The sequence below is a fragment of the Oncorhynchus mykiss genome, chromosome 10 (genome assembly GCF_013265735.2).
Source record: "Oncorhynchus mykiss isolate Arlee chromosome 10, USDA_OmykA_1.1, whole genome shotgun sequence".
NCBI lineage: Eukaryota > Metazoa > Chordata > Actinopteri > Salmoniformes > Salmonidae > Oncorhynchus > Oncorhynchus mykiss.
The window spans coordinates 57176611-57199254 of record NC_048574.1 but is presented as its reverse complement, the minus strand read 5'-3'; the positions used below and the strand labels follow the sequence as shown (position 1 = coordinate 57199254).

Genomic DNA, 22644 nt, shown 5'->3' with positions numbered 1-22644 from the left:
GGAATCACTGGACTTACTGTGTTGATGGTAAGCACTCTGTGTGAAGAGAAAGTCCACCATTTTGGATCCACTTTGCCCCTCATGCTTATCAACAACAGACCAATATCATTGTTATTGTGCGACTGGGCTGAGTACAGTGGGTGTGTGAATTAGACTAGGATGAGTGAGTTGGAATCACAGTTAGGATGGGAAAGGTGCTCTGTGTACCATTTTGGGTCTAGTTGGACCCACATGCTCATCATCAACGGAACTTGTTATTGTGCGGATAGGGCTGCATACAGCGTGCGTGTGTGTGTGTGTGTATTAGACTGGGCTGAGCGAGCTGGAATCACTTTGTGCGAGGAGGCGGGAGGCACCATTTTGGGTCCGCCTAGCCATATATGCTCATCAACAGAACTTATCCTGCAACTGGGTGATCTTTTAGAATCGCAGTTTGGATGGGAAAGGTGCTCTGTGTACAGGGTGTGGTTATTAGATTGGGTTATGTAAATGGGGCTCAACCACACTGTTTAATGTTATTGTGAGACTGGGGCTGAGTGGAAGACAGCCTAGGCTTAGCTGGGCTAGGCCTAACTGGGCTAGGCTCCATCCACAGGCTCTGTGTACAGGGTGTGGTTATTAGATTGGGTTATGTAAATGGGGCTCAACCACACTGTTTAATGTTATTGTGAGACTAGGGCTGAGTGGAAGACAGCCTAGGCTTAGCTGGGCTAGGCCTAACTGGGCTAGGCTCCATCCACAGGCTCTGTGTACAGGGTGCGGGCATCAGCCAGGCCTCTGGTGTACTTACTTCCTGTGAAAGGCGTGTTTGCACGGGCAAATCCCCAGCTCGTCTTTCTGTTTGAACTCCTCCAAGCACACCGCACATATCTGTTGACACAGACGGAGAGAGATGGGCGGGGGGGGACAAGACAGGGTTAGCAAGGCAGCAAAACAACCACAGTCACTGTAGCTGAAGTTTAAGGAGAGAGAAGAGAGATTGAGACAGAACGAGGGAGAAACAGGGCCGTTAGCACTAGCAGGGCAGAAAAACCAAACAACAAACAGCTTCGAGATAGTGGGGTTTTGTATGTACCGTTATGGCAACGCATCAAGGATGACAGACGTCAGTATCTCAAACTAAAACATGTCTGGGCATTGCCAGAAGAGGGAGCGTCGACACATATATACGATTTGTACACTGCTGGGCCCATATTCCTGAAGCTTCTCAGAGAGTTCTGATCTAGGATCAGATAGTTTTGCCTTTTAGATCATAATGAATAAGACTACATGGACAGGGGAACCGTGATCCTAGATCAGCACTCCTACTAGATGCTTTCTGAATATAGGCCCTGGAACCCATCACCTCGATATACCACTTCTCATGCCAGACCTCAATATGTGATTTCTCAAGCCTAGAAAGAGTGGCGACACACCTCGAGAGCAGACTCCTCGGGCTGGAGAAAGAAGCCTCTCCCTCAAACAGTAGAATGTTTTCATTAAACTGTGACGTTAGAGGGAGCATTCTGGAGAGTAGAAACAGAAAAGGCCTCTGCACCTGGAGTGTTGTAGAAATGCACTGGGGTGTGATCTATATCACAGCCCAACTAAATCCAGAAATTACATACGATACACACACACACACAATGTCGATTGTGCCCACAACTTCACACAAGCCATTAAAACCAGTTGAAACTCGATCCAGTAAGGGTCTCCTCAGCCCAAACCAGTCTGGCCCAGCTGGGTGCGGTGTACTGTGTGTACTTTCCTGCGTAAAGGTGCCAGCCCAGACCGCTAGGCAAATAGGCCTAAATAAGACCATTAAAAGCTAGTTTTATAGCCTAGTTTGGCCAAGCTGAAGCAAATGCGAGCTGTGTAGTAAGACAAGAGAACACCACACAGGGAGAGAGAGGGACACTCGCCTGGGTATTTAAAGTCTCTTTTTGTGGAGGGCTGGATTCAATCACTTCTGCATTAGCAATATTGATGCAGGGATCGTAGTTTAGAACTACTACTACATGCACAGAACTTATTCTGAAAACCTGTAAGCACCCACCTTAGTTGCCCAAAGCCAAATCGGCTCTGTTATAGGACACCCCCCCGGAGAAATTAGTCTATGCATGAGTCTCATGACACCTTATTCCCTATATAGTCCACTACATTTGATTTGAATCGCATGGACCCTGCTCAAAAGTAGTGCACTAAGTAGGGAATAGGGTGTCATTTGGGACGCAACCTGTTTGTACCAGCTGAGCATGTTCGATTGAGCAGCGTGCTGAGAGGCAGTGGTTAGTGTGTGTGTGTGTGTGTGTTGACAATGACTGGGAGTAGCCTGTTTGTGGCAGTGAGGAAGGATTAGCCCTACTGTCACAATAGGACTGTGTGTGGGCTGGGAGATCTTTGTCTGTCTGTCAGTGGTCAATGGAGAAGGTACAAGACAACGGTGCTGACAGAGGCAGGATGGTGCTTGTCAGTGCTAGCTTGTCAGTGCTGCTGTACACACACACACTCCCCATTCAGTGACCTATCAGCACTATCGTGTGTGTGTGTGTGTGTGTGTGTGTGTGTGTGTGTGTGTGTGTGTGCATTACTGCCAGTAGTGGTTCCACAATGTTCATGAAGAATCACCCTTGTAACTTGTGTCAGAAGAATCAGAATTAGTTGGGTAACATAGATAATTAAGATGTCTTATCTGCATAATATGCTTATATGATATACTTGTTATTAGAATGTATTCTTTCAGACTCTGGTGTTGGCAGTTGCACTTCTTCCCTCAGCTGGGGCTCAGTCACCTGGGGCCCAGAGAGGGGAGACGCCAGGCTCATCTTTCACATGTCCCTGGTGCTATGCAGAATATTAGAAAGGGAAGAGGACAGGAGGGAACATTGTCTTCATATGTGAATGTGTCTTTACCTATTCTTAAACCCTGTGAAGGGGTGGCGTGATTAATGGTGAACCAATTACTTGTCTCCACAATGTCTGTGTGCCAGTCATTCCTTCCTTTGGCCTTGGGGGAAATAAGGTTTGAGACAACAGATGTGCGGGGTAGTGTCTGGAACCATTGTATATCATCTCTGATGTTGCACTTATCCCTGGATAGTGTGTGACCTAGAGGCTCAGTCCCCTCAATCAGCTTGTCCAGGCGTGTGGTCAAGAAGGGGTTTTACTTGAGATGAGAGTATCTGGAGTTAACAATTGATTTATGCCATTGGATGAGTTGGTGTTTTTGTGCTATGAAGTACCAGGAATGAGATCGGAGCCTCGTCTTAGGGGCCAAACTGAACAATAATTTATAGCGAATTCTATCTGGATACCGGACACTCCTTTCTCATTTAAAAAGTCTCACCTTGTGACCCGTTCCAAACATCTGTTGTTTGTTATGTAGACTAGGGGGTGGATCTTTGCTATAAAATATCTCAGTAGCCTTTGTGTTGTGGCTCTCAACGAATATTCTGAGGTTGATCAACCAGCCATCGCTATTGCAAAATTCTCACTAATAAAGATTCAGTTTAAGTATAACTCTGACTTGTGTGATAAGTTTGTCTCTCCTCATTTCATAATACAGAAATTAACCACCACAAACTCTATCTAGACAAAGATAGTAATGTTGTACCCCAGACATTACAACTGCGTCATTAAGTGCATTCCTATATCCAAGGGTACTTTCAATCCATATCAGTACAACACATGACATCTGTCCTGGGACGACGGCCCAGGAGGCTCACTAAACACTGCACAATGACCTCTATGCGAGTTACTAGGCTAAATTCAAGAATGCGTGTAACATTTCCTCAATACAGAATAACCTCTAGTGCTGTTTATCCTAGTCATAGAGTTGGATAGAGGTCACATGTTTGCAAATGTGTCCTCTATCCAACTCTATGAGCCTAGCTTTTTGTCTGCGGCCATTTTGGCTACAGTATTACGTCGGGGCAGGACCTACTTCGGAGTGCTACCCTTCAAGGACAAAAGGCATACTTCTCCCTTTCTCCCCCCTTTTCAATACAGACTAGCTTGGGGCTGGGGATGAAAAGAGGTACTGCCGGCTAAGCCCTCTAAGGTTTCTCTCTAGGGTGTAGTTAGAGACAAGACACCATCCTCTCGTTTGAGCTCCATTGAACACTAACCCTGGCTCCTTCTCATTCACTAGATCAATGGTGTCAGTTCCTTTCATTGCCCTCTCTTTAACTACGTTGTTACACTAATGGGAGGAGAGGAGTGATGAGCTAGGATGGTGTGTGTGAGATACAGCCCAAAACTGCACGTCTCAGCATCACCTCCTCCTGTGTGTGTGTGGTATCTATGCAAGTGAGAGTTAAATCACGGAGATGAGCAGTGCATTAAATCTGACAGTTGTGTGCACGATATGGAACAAACTGCACATCTCAGCACTACCTCCTCCTGAGCTCAGTACAGCACACACCCAGGTCTCACAGCGTGTGCGAGTGTACGAGGGCATGTACATGTCTTACAATCACTAGAATAAATTGGTGTGCTGCTGTGCTCAATTCGGGAAAGCAGTCTCTGGATGTAGCCAGGGTTACAATAGCAACCTGCACTGAAAATAGTCTAAGGAGCCTGCTTCCATACAGAGGATCTGAGCCCTAGGACCATGCCTCAGGACTACTGGCAGTCCCCAGTCGTGCTGCTGCTCCAGTTTCAACCCTGACCTGATCACCTGCTGTGCGCGCGCCTCTCTCTCTTTATCTAAGAACAATCTGGCCTTAATAGCCATGTACTATCCCCACCCAGCACAGGCAGAAGAGGACAGGCCACCCATCAGAGCCTGGTTCCTCTCTAGGTTTCTTCCTAGGGAGTTTGCTTGCTGTTCGGGGTTTCAGGCTGGGTTTCTATACAGCACTTTGACATTTGCTCATGTGAAAAGGGCTTTAGGCTTTATAAATACATTTGATTGATTTGAGAGTCAGGACATAGGGACACTGGAGACAGCGGTCATCATATGACTATTTACGAGACCACTGAGCTCTGTCGCCATGGGAAAAAAACATCCCGACGACTCCAACCACTGCAAATCCTGGAATACATTTTTATGAAAAGATAGTCACTCCACTCAAGGAGAGGGGGGTGGGTGAGATAGTATAAGATAGAGAGCACTCACAATGTCAGACTATGTAAAAATAAACTCAAATCATCCCGTTGTAAAGAAGTTGTCGCTTTTGATACAAGATGTACAGCAGTTACACAGTAAGAATATTTACTAGGCTATTTCGCGTCTCTTCACTTTGATTCCAGCTCAGCCCATATTGATAAAGCGTCTCAGTGGGAGTGCTGATTTAGTATCAGGTTTGCCTTTCAGATGATAATGAACGAGCTCCACCCTCTCTCTTCGCAAGTCACGGGCCGAAAGTCCACTCCCCTTCCGAAACTCAGAAGACGCCAACACCTGCAAAAACGTGATTTGTCCAAATAACCCCAACTACTGCTGCTCGTTATCTACGCATCCCGTACAGTCCCGACAGATTCCACGGTGTCAGTTATGTCTCTCTCCGCGAAAGATTAGAGGGGACCTGATCCTACGCTTTATGAAATACTGGCCCTGGCAACTGGCCACCCATTGCTCCTCTTGGTCCACATCCCAGCTTACATAAGACTTACCTTCTTGCTCTCATAAAAATGTAGCAACACCACAGTCCACTATCCACATAGCTAGCATTTAAACAAAGCCAGACAGCCGGTGTCTGATTGGAAAAACAACCGCTCTGCTCCAAATGCCAACGGCCTCATGAAAAGTCATGACGGCAAATTCATTTATTCAGTCTGGCTCCATTATTACCGTTCCACCTAAAGGTTGCTGGGGTTGTTTTCCGTCTGAAGTTTCCCCTGGGTACAGATCTAGTTTCCCCTCCCCCAATCATATACTTAACCATTAGTGGAGAAAATGCTAAACTGACCCAAGATCAGCAACAACGTCTCGCGCTGGTTCAGGCTAGGCCAGTTTGTGAGATACAGTTCCTATTAACCAAACAACCAAGTTCTCCTTGTACCGTTCTGCGTAGTTCTAATCCCACGTAGCCACTTAAAGAGGGGCGGCAGGTAGCCTAGTGGTTAGAGTCCCCGAACTGACAAGATAAAAATCTGTCATTCTGCCTCTGAACAAGGCTGTTAACCCACTGTTCCCCGGTAGGCCGTCATTGTAAATAATAATTTGTTCTTAACTGACTTTCCTAGTTAAATAAAAGGTAAAAAATAAAACCCTTTGGCATAATGAGCAGTTTGTTAAGTGGGGATGGTACGTGAGGTGTGTGTGTGTGTGTCAGAAAGTGTACTGGTCAGTGTGTGCGCCCCCAGGCAGGCTGTGGGTTGGAGGGTAAGCAGCTCTGCCCTGGGCAGGAAATGGGGTCACCAGAGATCCAGGCTGAGGCTAGTGGAGTTTTTCCACTGAGTAAATCGTTTTTTTTGTTTGTTTTTCCATTTAACTAGGGAAGTCAGTTAAGAACAAATTCTTATTTACAATGATGGCCTAGGAACAGTGGGTTAACGGGCTTGTTCAGGGGCAGAACGACAGATGTTTACCTTGTCAGCTCGGGGATTCGATCTAGCAACCTTTCAGTTACTGGCCCAACGCTCTAACCACTAGGCTACCTGCACTGAGGTGAGATGGGCTGCATCTCATTCCTGACAAGTTTCCCTTCTCCCCTCTACAACTGCACTGAACTAGAGTTGAAGGACTGTGTTTCATTCCAGATGACCAGTTGCCTCCTCCACTCTACCCTGAAGACACTGTGCTATTTAACCTCCAAACGAGCTTCAATGCCATACAGCACTCCTTCCGTGGCCTCCAACTGCTCTTAAACGCTAGTAAAACCAAATGCATGCTTTTCAACCGTTCGCTGCCTGCACCCGCACGCCTGACCAGCATCACCACCCTGGATGGTTCCAACCTTGAATATGTGGACATCTATAAGTACCTAGGTGTCTGGCTAGACTCTAAACTCTCCTTTAGGACCCATATCAAACATCTCCAATCGAAAATCAAATCAAGAGTCGGCTTTCTATTTCGCAACAAAGCCTCTTTCACTCACGCCGCCAAACTTACCCTAGTAAAACTGACTATCCTACCGATCCTCGACTTCGGCGATGTCATCTACAAAATTGCTTCCAACACTCTACTCAGCAAACTGGATGCAGTTTATCACAGTGCCATCCGTTTTGTCACTAAAGCACCTTATACCACCCACCACTGCGACTTGTATGCTCTAGTCGGCTGGCCCTCGCTACATATTCGTCGCCAGACCCACTGGCTCCAGGTCATCTACAAGTCCATGCTAGGTAAAGCTCCGCCTCATCTCAGTTCACTGGTTACGATGGCAACACCCATCCGTAGCACGCGCTCCAGCAGGTGTATCTCACTGATCATCCCTAAAGCCAACACCTCATTTGGCCGCCTTTCGTTCCAGTTCTCTGCTGCCTGTGACTGGAACGAATTGCAAAAATCGCTGAAGTTGGAGACTTTTATCTCCCTCACCAACTTCAAACATCTGCTATCTGAGCAGCTAACCGATCGCTGCAGCTGTACACAGTCTATTGGTAAATAGCCCACCCATTTTCACCTACCTCATCCCCATACTGTTTTTATTTATTTATTTTTCTGCTCTTTTGCACACCAATATCTCTACCTGTACATAACCATCTGATCATTTATCACTCCAGTGTTAATCTGCATAATTGTAATTATTTGCCTACCTTCTCATGCCTTTTGCACACAATGTATATATAGACTCCCCTTTTTTCTACTGTGTTATTGACTTGTTAATTGTTTACTCCATGTGTAACTCTGTGTTGTCTGTTCACACTGCTATGCCTTATCTTGGCCAGGTCGCAGTTGCAAATGAGAACTTGTTCTCAACTAGCCTACCTGGTTAAATAAAGGTGAAATAAAAAAAATAAAATAAAAAGAGAAAGCTGTATGGCAAGGAAACTAGGCAAAGTTAAGCTATCGGTTAGGCTATATCTGTCCAATGGCAGATAAGAAGTGGACATACTTCTGGAATGAAACACAACCAGGGACAAAGAGCTTTTGAGTTGATGGGGACAATGTGGGGGCGTAATGGGGACAGTGATTCACCCCCAGGGGCCCATACAAAACTACTGTTGAGGGTCACAGTCCCTTGGTCATCACAGACGTCCATTACGACGCTCGTAAACAGCAGTGTGTGTGTGTGTGTGCGCGCGTGTTCAAACTGAAAAAGCCTAGCTTAATCTATAGGCAATTATTGGCAAACAGGGAGCATTTCTGCTCCTACCAAACCATGCCCTTGTAATGGCATTTCATTCATGCTCCTGATATCATCAGTAGTGCTGTGAACATAGACCCTGACCATGTCCCTAAAAGGCTCAGAACAAAAGTAGTGCACTATGCTATGTAGGGAATAGGGTGCCATTTGTGATGCAATGCCAGAGTTAGGCTTATCTTATCAAAACGATATCGGCTGACTAATTCAAAAGTAGGCCTCTGTTTGCTCTGGGAAGGATGGCAAGTAAAATACGGCAAGTCAAACAGAGCTGAGAGCCAAAGTCGAGTCAAAGCTTGCTAATTTCAACACTCATCAGCCACATACAGTAGTCCTACATTTTGAATATGCTACTTTGTCACAACGTTTAGGCCTAGAAAGTTCCCTTAATGTTCTTTGAATGTTACATTGCTGCGGCTGTACAGTGCAACGCCACAGCAACACTATCGGTAATAGTTTGGCTGAGTACTATCAAGGACACCACTACTGAACTGCCACAACATTGAGCTGATGCGCTTCCTCGCACAATACAACCCCTGTCCATCATACACATACAAGGACACGAAGTGAAGTACCGGTGTGTGTGTGAGGTTGTAGACCTATGTGTATTTACAAGGGTTATTATGTTCAGCTGGATACAATTAATTTAAAAAAATTTATTTGACCTTTATATAATTAGGCAAGGAAGTTAAGAACAAATTCTTATTTTCAATGACGGCCTAGGAACAGTGGGTTAACTGCCTTGTTCAGGGGCAGAACGACAGATTTGTACCTTGCCAGCAAGTGTTATTCAACGCTGTTGTAGCCATGCTCTGTGTCAAACGAAGGTTAGACGTAAACAGCTGCAAGAGGCGCAATCTATACACTTTTTCCAAAACATTTTCCTTTGGACAGGGCCCTTCCAATAAAATGGGTCATTCCCCCGGCCAGCGTTGGCGAGTGTTTCTCAGTAATACATAACAACTTGGCTGTCCAACAATCACGCACGCACGCTCACAAACACACACAGGCACACACATGTCACATACTGTAGCGCTATCCCACTTTTAATGACATAGAATGACTCAATAACAGGGGCCAGGGCTGAGGCTATGAAGGAGATCTGTGGAAAAGGGGCTAACATGACTTCAACACATTGTCCGACGCAACAGATGGACTGTAACAAGCTCCAGAGACAGACATGGCATAATGAGAGGACAGGGCACATGCACACTCAAAAACACAAGTGCGGGCACACACACACACACTGTGCCTCTTCTGACATGGATACCCTAAACATGAGAGAGATACAACAACAGTCTGCTGACAGCTCAACAAAATGTGTCTCGACAGGTCCACTTTGCATAAAGGGCAAACAACTATGCTATGTAAACAACATTGTCATTTTAGCAGGTTAGTCTAGTTGAGATACAAATCTATTTTTCAAGAGAAACCTAAGGGATCTTGTGGCTATTGAACAACCAGTTTGCTTCAGACGACAATGACACATCTGCTTCATCAAGATCACACGTTTCTAAATCAATAAGTAGCCTAAATGTATGTCATGGGACCCATATAACACAGCAGTATACGCCAAAACAATCAATGTAAACACCAGACCAACGGCGACTTTACAGTTTATGAAGCTCAGCCTGTTCAGACAGGAAACCAGAGTATATGCATTAGCTGACGTCCCACCAATCATATTCTACAAAGACTTTCTACCTTAATATGGTGGTATATTTAAGCTGATCCAAGTTTTACTCACATTCTCTACTGCTGTTGGTTACGCGATAGTATGCGGTTGCATTTTCTTGTACCCACCCACCACCACAGCCTCCACCTGTTTGGTTCTGTGTTTCTGTCCTGTGGTGGGATTGGTACAGAGTACCTTGCTCAATGCCGGTAATTATTACGATCTTAAAAAAAGGTGCACTATGCAAAAATCACTCCGCCATTTCCTGGTTGCAAAAATGTGAATAGTTTGCCTAATTTCAGTTTATGTGACAAAACAAGCAAGTAGAGAATCATTGTACCATCTAAACCACTGCGAAATAGATTTCCCATAACCCAAAAACGTTGTATTTTCCACTGGTGTACAAAACCAAAAGTAAATAGCACACATAGAACATATCTACTGCGTCTTAGACTTGCTTTCAATGAGAACCACAGATCTATAACTCGTATTTCTATGTGAATTGGGTAAGGGTCGCCCCAACAAAAAGTGACATATTACAGCTTCGACACGATCCACGCTCTGGCAGTGAGATACCCCCGAAGGAGCCGAGCCTAAACGCAAAACCCCTAACGTAATTGCAATCGTTTTCTAAAAAAAATGGTGAAACAAACACGTGGCGTTTGCTGTCTGAACGGTTGCATTTGAGAGAAGCACAGTTCAGTACGAGGACCAAACACAGTTGCTAATGTTACATTAGGGAAGTACAGCACAGAGTGTGCCGAGCTCGTCAGTCGTATTACAGAATGTCCATGTCCGGTCCAATAACAACAACAAAAAGTTTCATCACCTGGTGCAATGCTAAACAATATCAACTCAAAGCCCATGTAACCAATAGAATACAAGACAATGGAACAAGAAAAAAGGTTAAGTGCTTACCTCATGCAAATTTAGCTCTTTGACCTTTTCCTTCTGTATAACCTGAGGAGGAAAAAAAGAGAAAAAAAAAGCATGCAATTAGAACAGACAACAGAAAACACACTTTCTCTCAAAGGAAACATCCAGAAGTGAATCCAATATCCTTTTTTTTTTTTTTTTTTGTATTAGAAGAATGGTGATGTGTGAATGGACAGTAGAGTTCAGTTCAGTTACAGGCAGTTATGGTCCTGTGTGGCTCAGCACCAAGCCCTCACCACTCACTTAAAAGGCTAAATCAATGCTTCCTGCTGCTATTTCACGCACAGCATCTGGAAATGTCTTCTGACAGGAAGGAGTACAGCTACTTTTTCAGCGGGCTGGCTGGCTAAAACTGGCCGTACATTTGATTAAGGGCGAGTCCCCAACTTCTATTGAAACTAACCCAAAATAAACCACAATCCTTCTGTTTTTACGCCGATGCCTTCTACAGCATGTATATTAAGGGTGTGTACTATATAATGTGTGTGTTCAGCAACGGAGGATTTGTAGGCTACAGTGACATACTGTGAAAAAAATAAACCATGTATTTTTGTGTGTGTGTGCACACGCGTGCGTAGACGGGCCTCTTACTTGTTTGTATGCATACAGCTCCTTGTGCGCCTGGTGCCTTAACCTGCAGGGACAACGCAGAGAAACACAGCATCTCTTCAATTAGTAAAAGGAGCCGCTACAACTCGCCAGTTGCACTCACAGTACATTCAGATACAGTGGCAAGTCAATAGACCCTGAAACAGGAAGTGAGCAACTGTATAGATAGAGAGCATTCAGGGCAGAAAAACATGGCTGATTTAACAATGTCCTTTCAAATCTCCAGCACGGAAATAAAAGCAAGTCAAATTCAACTGTTTAGACGCTGTAGAAACAGACATTGATGGCAGTGCTGCAGTTTTGAACTAGCCTGGTATACATTGGATTAAAAATTATTTTAGTGCTACGAAACTTTCAGGAAACTCACCCCTGTACAATATCTTGACTACGGTATCCTGGATTCAATCTTAACCTTCACATTTTTTAAAAATCTTTAGTTTTGAAGTCATAAATCAATCCAGATGAGTTGATGGAAGATAAAAGCTACGGTCATTGTAATAACCACTGAATTGAATCCAGGCCTTTCCCTATGAACTCTTTATATACACACACAGGAAATACTGTCTGTCATCATAAGTGGTTCCACTTGGCATTTTAAAAATGGCTTTTGAAAAGGATTGGATCTGCTATCTTTTACGGTCTATGGAATGGAATGGCCCGAGGTCAGGTAGGTCACCCGTTCTGCCCACAGACCCATTTGATTTCACAATGGGGGTATCCTAAATCCCTATGTGCTCTTGTCTAAAGTAGTGCACCATATAGGGAATAGTAGGGTGTCATTTGGGATGAACAGTGTGATATCACACCTATTTCACAGCTGTGAACGGTGACATTTAACCCCAATGGCTTGGCTGCTTCTGGCTCTAATGACACTGTTATACACCTCCCCCACTAACCCCGACCAAACCAAAACATAACCTACTTCCCACCTATCAGTACCAAACTCAATCTCACTCAAACGTCACCCGGACGACCTTATGAAGACTTTGACGGAGCACTGGTCAGCAGTCGTGCTGTGGCACAGCTCCACTGCCACAGCTAGGTGGGAATTCCACACCTTGACACAACTCAATTTAATGTGGGCCCCCCGTACTGAATGGCAAATGGTCTGGTCCGAACTGGACTGCTTAGACAAAATGTACGCTAGGTCGAGAGTCTTAATGCTAATAAAAAAAGGTACCACAACTGACAGCTTGAGGTGGTTATAGCCTAGGATACATCCCCTTTAAACCAATCAACCCTGTTACATTAGCAACTCTTCAGCACCCCCCACGTACGGTTTCTGCCAGCAGGACACGTGGTTTTATCACCATCATTCGTGTGAATGCAGCAGGGATGCTTTTCACGTGAGAGTGCCTATCTAACCAGAGCTCCTGTCTTGACTTTACCGTAGTGGCCTTCGTTACTGCTGACTAGGCTAAAAGGAGAGACAGATGAATCACTTGTGTGGGAGAAATGGGAACTTTGCTTTACTACAGTACATCCCCAATAAAACTTAAAAAAAAACTTCCTTTCTTGATTTTCTTCCCTTGACCTTCACAAGCAATGATGGGTGATAGGACTGGATAGGGCTCTGATATTTCACTTTCACCTTTAAAGTCCTTAGGTCAGTGATGAAGGGGATAGAATACAAGGAAAGGAAACGACTGGGCACATTAACCTTCATCTTTGGTGGGGGAGCTAAGGCCCTTTAACATGACAATGTTAACAAATGGGAGAGGAGTACTAAGGTCAACTCAAGAGAGAGGCAGCCACGCATAGGGAAGTCCATATTCTTAAGATTAATAACCCTTTGAAAAGTGTTGTGAATGGAAAATGATTCAAAAATACTAATGAAAACGGTGAGTATATACCACCCTGGGAACATTTTTACTATGAACAGTTAATACACGTAGTGCATTAACATTACGCTAGCTTGGATATTAACAGACATTTATAAACAAATAAACTCAGTTTAGACATTTCCCCCATCACCTGAAGTTAAAAGGAAGATCATAAATAATGCAAACCGACCACTGGCGTTGTTATACACCAACCATTCACTTCAGCACAAATCAAAAAAGGCAACAAAAAAAAAACCATGTGGAATGAAAAACAGAATGGAAAGACAGTAGGAGGGATAGATGTACACAGAGTTCACAAAACATTAGGAACACCGGCTCTTTCCATGACAGACTGAATCCAGGTGAAAGCTTATGATACCTTACATATGTCACCTGTTAAATCCACTTCAATCAGTGTAGATGAAGGGAAGGAGACAGGTTAAAGAAGGACTTTTAAGCCTTGAGACAATTGAGACATGGATTGTGTGTGTGTGTCATTCGAAGGTGAATGGGCAAAACAAAAGATTTCAGTGCATTTGAACAGGGTATGTGCCAGGCACACCGGGATGAGTGTGTCAAGAACTGCTGCTGGGTTTTCCCACGCTCAACAGTTTCCCGTGTCTATCAAGAATGGTCCACCGCCCAAAGGACATCCAGCCAACTTGACACAACTTAAGGAGGCGTTGGAGTTAACAAGGGCCAGCATCCCTGTAGGAATGCTTGACACCTTGTAGTCCATGCCCCAACGAATTGAGGCTGTTCTGAGGGCAAAAAGGGGGTGCAACTCAATATTAGAAACGTGTTCCTAATACTTTGTGCACTCAGTGTATAAAAAAAGAACAGGGAGAAAAAGAGAAAGAGATTGAGAGACATATGTGTTGAAGATTTACCTCCGTTTACTAGTAACCTTAACCTCTCGGAGCAGAGCGAGAGGCTGAGGGATCTGTAACACACAGCGGCACAGTTCTAGGCGAGAGACTGACACCTTCTGAAAAATAGCAGCGGGTAAAGGTGCAGAGACTCCCATTGGGCAAGGGGCAGAGGTCAGGGGTCAAAGGTGAGGGGTCAGGGGCTGATTTGATGAGTGGCCCTGTTAGCATGGTAGTGAGGGGGATAGATTAAAGGTTCAGTAACATTTAGTACAGGAGACCACAGAAGGGCCACGTGGTGCTTAGGGATGTGATCTTTCCATGGACTCCTACACTAAAATAATGTAACGGACTTCTAAAACAGAACTGGGCAACATAAACACTCCTCAACGTGTGGTGTGTTCGCCAGCCACAGGCTTATTTCACGTATGTGTGTGGACTTCGGGACTGACCGAGAGGAGGGAGTCGAGTCTACCTGTGACGTTCAGCCTCATGTCAAGCTGTCCGGGCCGTGTTTGCTTGGGTCACACTGGGAAAGCGAGCATTCACACGTCCTCTCCAGAGCCCGACTGTTCCCCTCTCCTTTCCTGTACTTGTCCAGCTTTTAGAGGATCATCTGTGGACTGGCTGTGACGAGTAGGGTCAAGTTGACCCAAGAAGAGCATCTATGTATGGGTAGTTTTGCATTTCCCCCACTAATAGTTAAGGTTAGGATTGGGGGAAGCTGATCCTAGATCTGTATCTAGGGGAAACGCCACACTGGAGCCTCGGTGTGATGTGAAGGGGGCTAAAGTTCAGTGTTTCGTCCCATTGGTCTCTAAAGGCAATGAAACTGGGTCAAGGAAAATCAAAATGATTCTGTGTTAATATACATGGGAAGTGTAGCCTATCCAGTGAGGCCTTGTGGTTTTGTGGTGTGTGTGTGGTTTAGGGAACCATGGGGGTCACGTGTTAGAAAGGGAGACTACATCTTCAGAAGCCTTTCAGAGTAAAAAACTGTCCCAAATGGCACCCTATTCCCTACACAGTGCATTACTTTTGACTAGGGCCCATAGGGCTCTGCTTGCTCAAATGTAGTGCACTATAGGGAACAGGGTGCCATTTGGGACAACGTTTTTCTATAAATTACTTGGTAATCCAACCACCTTTTCCCCCCCTTTTCTTTTTCCTCACAGAATTGTATCGTGACACTGCATCAACTTCATAGTTTGTCTTGAGGAGGGAGGGGCAAAACAACAAAACAAAAGCAGAAACACACTTACCATCTCCCCCGCCGGGTTAGGTAAAGGGCAGGGTGAATTTGGGTTGAGACATGCTGCTTCTCGCTACTTTAGATAAGAAATGCTACAGAGTTCCAACATCATTGGAATGTTCCATGGTTGTCCACCATGGCAACAGTGCTCAGGACTACCGTGATTGGACCAGAGGGGCTAGAGTGGCGGGCCAATAAGATCTCTGCAAGCAATATAATACAGCCAGGTCTGGGACGTCAAACGTATTGAAGGGGCCATTCTTTAAGGAGATAACACTCATTTCGTTGTCCAAGGTTCAGACATGTTGAGCGCTGGTTAATCACTCAGTGCTAAGAGCCCTATCGACTCTGGTAAAAAGTAGTGCATTATATAGCGAATAGGATGCCAATTGGAAGCATGCATAAACTTTGCTGGATTTATACCAACATCTACACAGACGCCCTTGGATTTCCAGCTAAGAGAAGAGAGGATGCCTAAGGACTTAACATGAGAGGCACGACACAAGCCTCTTCAAGGTTGGGAGTTGTAGTGGTCGTGATTATGCAGCTAAGCAGTTTTTAATAGATGTTTCTATAAAATGTTTCAGCAGGGGAGAACAAGTCTGGATATTATTTTTCTGGCGGGATTTTTTTTCCCAGTTCAGATGATCAAGTCAGCGATACTTTCTCCAAACTGGGCTGTTGAATCTTTTTTTTAATGCCTTTATGAAAACGTTTAATTTGAGAAGAACATGATAAAACACAACAAAAGGAAATTAAAACAACCCAGATTGAATTTAGACCCAATATGCCAATGTTTCATTAAATCGAGACCACCAAGAAAGGAGTTTTTTTTTAAGCCTTAATGACAGCAAATATGATTGACCTGTCTTGGATAACATGCATTTACTTTTGGCTAATAATTGGACTCGCTTCAGTTACTTAAGCCATTTCATTAAGCGTGAGACAGACCTGGCGCTTTTCTGTCCATCTGGGCTCTCAACTACTTTAAAAACACTGCTGCAGTTCATTAGTGCATTACATCTCGTTGGTTGGTTGTAAAGCCTTGCTAGCTTTGTTTGGAGCCGCAAAGGTTAGGCTAGGTCATAGTTTGAGTTCAAAACCCTGTAGCCTGAACACATTAGGTAACAGAGCTTACACTTCAGACAAATCCAGCCTTATTTGCTGTGGACACAAGTATTATTTTTTTTTATATAGAGTTGATGGACTACCAGATTGCCTGGTACCCCCGCTGTGTTGCATGCTGGGAGCCTGAAAATGCACAAATTCTAGTCTCATCATCAAATCTGATGATAGCAGGCTGGCAACACAGTTTAGAAACTCCTATATCATGAGCACCTTTGCACGTGTTAAAGTAGCCTAAATGTTGGCTAACCCTCTGTGTTTCTGCCTGTGCGCAAAGCAGCTCAGGTCTTCAAAGTCAACTAGTGTGAACGATGAACAGCCTGTGTTGCGTCCCAAATGACTCCCAATCCCCTATATGGTGTGCTATTTTTGACCAGTGCCGATAGGGCTGTACCATCTGTCTGTGTTCCTCTCCTCTCTTATGCTGTTTATCCCTCTGTTCTCACGTTATATTGGCTTAAAGCTGTATTAAAAACATCACCCTCTTTCATAGGGGAAATATGTTGTCTCCCCGTAGTTCTACAAACTACACCAGAGAGAGAAACATGCACTGCTTGGACTGAAAGGCACAAATAGTCCCTCTAGTACACCGAGGTCTTGTAAAAGAGCACGGCTAGGCTACTTGTGTTTGGGAGAAAGCCGTGTTCATAGGCAGTCTGGACAAAAGTATTGCACTATGTAGGGAATAGGGTGCCATTTGGGACACACAGTGTTGTTGTAAACAGAGCAGACCATCACATGGTGGGACATACCATCCTGGGAGGCGAAATGGGGAGGGGGGCTTGAGTACGACGCTCGAATGGCATCCAACATAAGACCGGAGCCAGTAATGACACCCGAGCAAGGCCTTTTTAGAAATGTGTATGACTGTGAATTCACTCGCAGTCTGGATGTATTTAACATCTAACCTATTGGTGTGGGTATATCAATAACCAATGAGGTTACAGTGAAAATGCTGATTCTCATATGGGAAAAACAAAGTCATTTTTTGACCACTGGGTTTGAGATTAAAAACACCGGTGACTCAAAATTGGATATGGCAAGTCATTCTCGAGGTAATAGATTTAGCCTACATCAATCAGCTTTTAAGAATCTGTGGTTTATTACACTTAGTGTGCTAGCATTAAAAAAATGGCCACCGTAAATATTGGAGTGAGGCTCTGTTGATGTCAAATATGAGGTCACAAACAAATGTCATAACCCAGAATCTACACTGTCTGGCACCGGTGCAAGGAAACCTAAACACAAATCAAGATTTTCAAAGGAGACTATAGAAACTAGCCTATGTCAACTAGGACGTAGCAGTGTGGATCATACCTTATCAAGTAGCAACAGAAGAGAAGGCTGAGAATGAAGACAAAGATGGCGGTCCCAAACACCACGATGTAGATGTTGAGAGGAAGGTTCTGAAACCCGATATTAGGCATCCTGAAACTGTAGTGCTGGAAATCGGAGCTCATGGATATCCTGCAACGAGAGAGAGAGAGAGAGAGAGAGAGAGAGAGAGAGAGAGAGATGGATGGATGGATTAGGGGATGTGATAAAGTGATAGATTGACCACAGGACAATTTGTGACTATTGGGCTGAGAGAGTACTGGACAATTTCTCATAGCCAGCAGAAATCTTTGATAAGGCTTCCAGCCTGCCACGTGATGACAATAGGTAGGGTGAATTGACGAGAACAGGCCACCATGATCATATACATTTGTTAGTTGCGTAATATCACTGAGGTAGGCCTATTCCAGATCTTGCACATCACTGCGGCACCTTCAGCATTTGAATGCTTGTAAAATGGATTGAGCAATATTTGTCTTTATTAGTACAGTGACAATGTCATTTCCTAGGTTATTGTTAACAAAAATCTGTAAAAATCTCCAAAATGGTCAAAACCACTCGATTTTAAAAGGTGCAACACCATTTCCTGGTTGCTAAAATTTGATTAGTTCACCTAATTTCAGTTGATGTTACAATACAAAAGTTTAGAGCAGGGGTATTTGTCTCTAATCCTACGACGTCCGGAGCCTGCTGGTTTTCTGTTCTACCTGATAAATAATTGCACCCACCTAGTGTCCCAGGTCAAATAAAGTTTAAATAATAAATCAATTCAATTATGGACCTCGAAGCTAGATCTACTGCAATTTTTCATTGTTCCCCTCTAAAATCAGGGCCTGATTCAATGACGACCTAGGAACGGTGGGTTAACTGCCTGTTCAGGGGCAGAACGACAGATTTGTACCTTGTCAGCTCGGGGATTTAAACATGAAACCTTTCGGTTACTAGTCCAACGCTCTAACCACTAGGCTACCCTGCCGCCCCGTGAACCTAACTCACAGCTAAAAAATGTAAAGCAAGCAATCCAATGTTATTTGTTGCCTAGACTTTACTGCAATTGACCAATTGAAGTCTTGGGGAAAAAAAAGAAGAAAAAAACCCCCACTAATATTGCAGTTAGCCAAGGCAGCCTTTATAATAGAACGCTTGTGACCACACACACACACACATCTAAATATTTCACTTGGGAAAAAACAATCAGAGTAGAAATAGAATGAAACAAACAGGCATTCTATTTTTGCTCTATTACAGTGGATACTATAGACATCGATCAAGTGCACAAGGCTACGTGTCCAAAAAGAATGTTCATTGAGTAAAAAAATGAATAATCCCCCCTCACTCACACAAAAGTGTTACTGTCGAGCTCAACACAACAAAAGCAATATCTTTGGGCTACTCTGCAGGTTATTACATTGCACACTTTCTGCCTGTGGACATCTGTTCTACAATGTGCCAGCAGCAGAGCATGAGACCCTTTGTTGGCATAATTTATCTCTTTCAGACAGAGAGAACACTTGGCATACCCCTTTTTTATCCACTGTATTGAACAAGTGAGAAAGAGGGAAAGTGTGTGGTGTTTCTTTCACCTCTATAGGTTTCTCCGGCTAACTTAGCTAACGGATCATTTTATCCAGATTGCAAGATAACGTTTCTTAAAATGCTAACAATACTTGTTCCACCGCACTTTATCCCTCACCTCGAACTTTCCAAATGCCAGTTGTTTTTCGGTTACAGCTCATGAAGTAAGCTTCATCGCCTTCTCACCCCTGTCTCCGTGGTCAGGAGACCGAGCTCTTCGTTATTGTTCAGGGGACGCGCTGCTGTAAAGGGCAAACTGCCTTTCTACTCTCTGCTGTCTTTCCAGAGCAGATGTTGTAACTAGCAAAATCGGTTGTCTCTTCTCTCTTCAGTCGCGTGCTGCATTCTGCGGTTACGATTTGCTGAGCCTTGGATACAGCCAGTATTGTTCCAAACACGCTTCAAAAGCCCCCCCCCCAAAAAAACTTTTCTCATCGGATCTACACAAATCATGTATGTCACCTATTTTGGTGAATTTCGGCGAAAGGTGACTAGTTTGCATCCCTGAGTCCGAGAGACGAATCTGGGTTTGGCGGATGCCAGGAGAACACTATCTGCCTGAATGCATACGGCCAACTGTAAAGTTTGGTGGAGGAGGAATAATGGTCTGGGGCTGTTTTTCATGGTTCCCTTAGTTCTACTGAAGTGAAGTCTTAACGCTACTGCATACAATTACATTTTAGACATTTCCGTGCTTCCAACATTGTGGCAATAGCTTGGGTAAGGCCCTTTCCTGTTTCAGCATGACAATTCCCCCGTGCACAAAGCACATACTTTTGGTGAAGTATTCAATGAAGTATGAAGTATTCAATTTAGTCAGGTCACCCAAAAAGTTGGGGTGAATTCCAAAGTTGTGCTATATATTATTTGGTTATGTCATAGCTAAATTGTTTAAGATAAATCATTTACTAGCGCAAACACTTTTAATTTGCAAAAACGACAAGTTAATTAGTGGGTGATGGTAATTTCAGAGTTATTTTTTTTAACATACATTGCTTCTCTAATCTGATAGTGTGGTGGTAGATGCCCAGTCTCAGTTTAGGTGCTTACATACACACACCATAGACATATGTTTACACACACACACACACACACACCTTTTGGGGACCAACAATTTATGCCCATTCAAAATCCTATTTTCTCTAACCCTAAACGTAACCACTAACCCTAAAGTAGTGAGGCCCGGCAAAATGTCCTCACAATTTTAGTTGGTTTAGTATTCTTGTGAGGACTTTCGGTACTAACAAGTATAGTATAATGTGTCCACACACGCATGCACACACACACACACACACACACACAACTACTACTATTGAAGAAAATACAATTCCTGAGTGAGTATGTGTTTGTGTGGTCCACAACTGAAAATTCCCATTCTCCACAGAGGGAGAATGAAGAAAGAATGAAAAGAGAAACAAAAACACACACATGCTAGGGTTAGGTGGTATATATTGATGATCATTTTGTTCTATGGAGGGGTGACGCAAAACAGCTCCAGGCGTTCCATGCTTTTCTTAACTCCTGTTCTGATCATCTGAGATTTACTATGCAATCTGATACACGTCAAATCGTCTTTCTTGATCTTCTGATCTTGTGTGAAGATAATGTTCTATACACTGATCTTTACAGGAAGCCTACTGATCGTAACAGTTTGTTGAGGGCTGACAGGAGTCACCCACTTCCCTTGAAAAATAGTTTGTCCTACAGCCAATTCTGTCGAATCAAAAGAATTTGCAAAAAAACAAATCAGATTGACAGAGAAAAAGATCAGGGACTACAAAAATTATCAGATTAATATTGCCATTGAGAATATTCAAAACAAAACATGACCCTTTTCAAGGTCAGTCTCGCAAAAAGACGCATTCTTGTGTTCTAACTACCCGCTATTCAAAGTGCTCTGAACAAATTAAGGGAATCGTTCACAAACATTGGCACAGTCTAAAATCCGATGATAGTCTCGGTAATGGGTTTTTGTATTCTCGCGTGGCAGAAATTTCAGAGACCAATTGGTACACTCTGATTTACCACCCCAAGATATTCCTGAACAATGTCTATTTGCCCCCCTACTGGATGGAAACTACAAATGTAATGGCTGTGCTCAATGCAATGGCACTTATAAAATGTAGATCCTTCAAACACCCACAAACAGGGAAATCGATCCCAATCAAAGGTGTTATTACGTGCTCCACTGAGGCAGTTATCTATAACTTGTCCTTGTGGTAAAAATTGTGGGTAAAACAAAGCGCGAATTAAAAGTAGGTATCTCAGAGCATCGTAGCACCATTAGGTGTAAAAACTTTACTTACCCAGTTGCGGCCACCTTCTTGGAGGCAGGCCACTCGATTTCGTCTCTGCGTTATATTGGCATCGAACATGTCACCCTCCCTAGGAGAGGGGGTGACCTTGATCATTTCTTGTTAAAACGAGAGGCTGCCTGGATCTTTAACTTAAAAGACCCTTGCTCCCTTCGGTCTCAACGTAGACTTTGATCTGAAGCAATTATTGTGACTTTGCCATTGCAATTGTTTGTAAGCTTGTGTAGTCTAAAATGAATTTATGATCGTATGCTATCCATTTGTTGTTTGTATGATGTTTTTTGTATGCCATTTTAATATTTGATAATTACCCAATGATTAGGCCATTCTTGGCCATGATTACAGACACTTTTGACACTACATAAACGAGTCATCCCGCAGTGTTTGTGATTATAACCTGATGAAGACAGCTTGGCTGTCGAAACGTTGCTATACTGTTAAGAGTGCGTGGCTCTCTTTTATTTTCAAGGGTTGGGTGGTATACCATATTTACCGTATCCCGGGAATTTAGAAAAATCCTCTGTATGGATTTTCCAATACATTTTAAAAAATATATAAATCTGAATATTTGGCCATGTTAAATAAATACCTGCAGTCAACCTGTGCACTAGGAAATAGACAAAGCAGATCACGTTCATCAGTTCCCTTGTTAGATCATTTTTCATTATGAAGCTTACCGGTACTAGTTTCCCAAAACAGCTGTTCAAGCCAGTCAAGTGTGTTTGTTTACAAAGATTCACAACAAGCAAAACGGGAGCTTCTTGAGGTGAGTCACTCCTGCGGCACAACTTAAGTGAGGTGAACAAGTTACACTTGTATGAAATTCAAAACTGATATATTTTATAACTATTAAGTTAACCATCTAAGATGTGCCAAATGAACTCATTCCAGCTGGGTTT

General features: G+C 43.7%; 1 protein-coding gene across 5 annotated transcripts in view; it reads right to left on the bottom strand.

Annotated features, from left to right (window-relative positions):
* The window catches only part of LOC110534333 (RING finger protein 24), a 64102-nt gene that overhangs the window by 7566 nt on the left and 33892 nt on the right, over window positions 1–22644 (bottom strand). For all 5 annotated transcript variants that reach the window (XM_036933414.1, XM_036933415.1, XM_036933413.1 and 2 more), the window contains 4 exons: window positions 17838–17987; window positions 11434–11476; window positions 10825–10866; window positions 791–870 (listed from right to left, as the gene is read on the bottom strand). In XM_036933414.1, the coding sequence (XP_036789309.1) occupies window positions 791–870; window positions 10825–10866; window positions 11434–11476; window positions 17838–17980 (308 nt within the window). In that variant the 5' untranslated portion in view covers window positions 17981–17987. The remainder of the gene's footprint in view (window positions 1–790; window positions 871–10824; window positions 10867–11433; window positions 11477–17837; window positions 17988–22644) is intronic.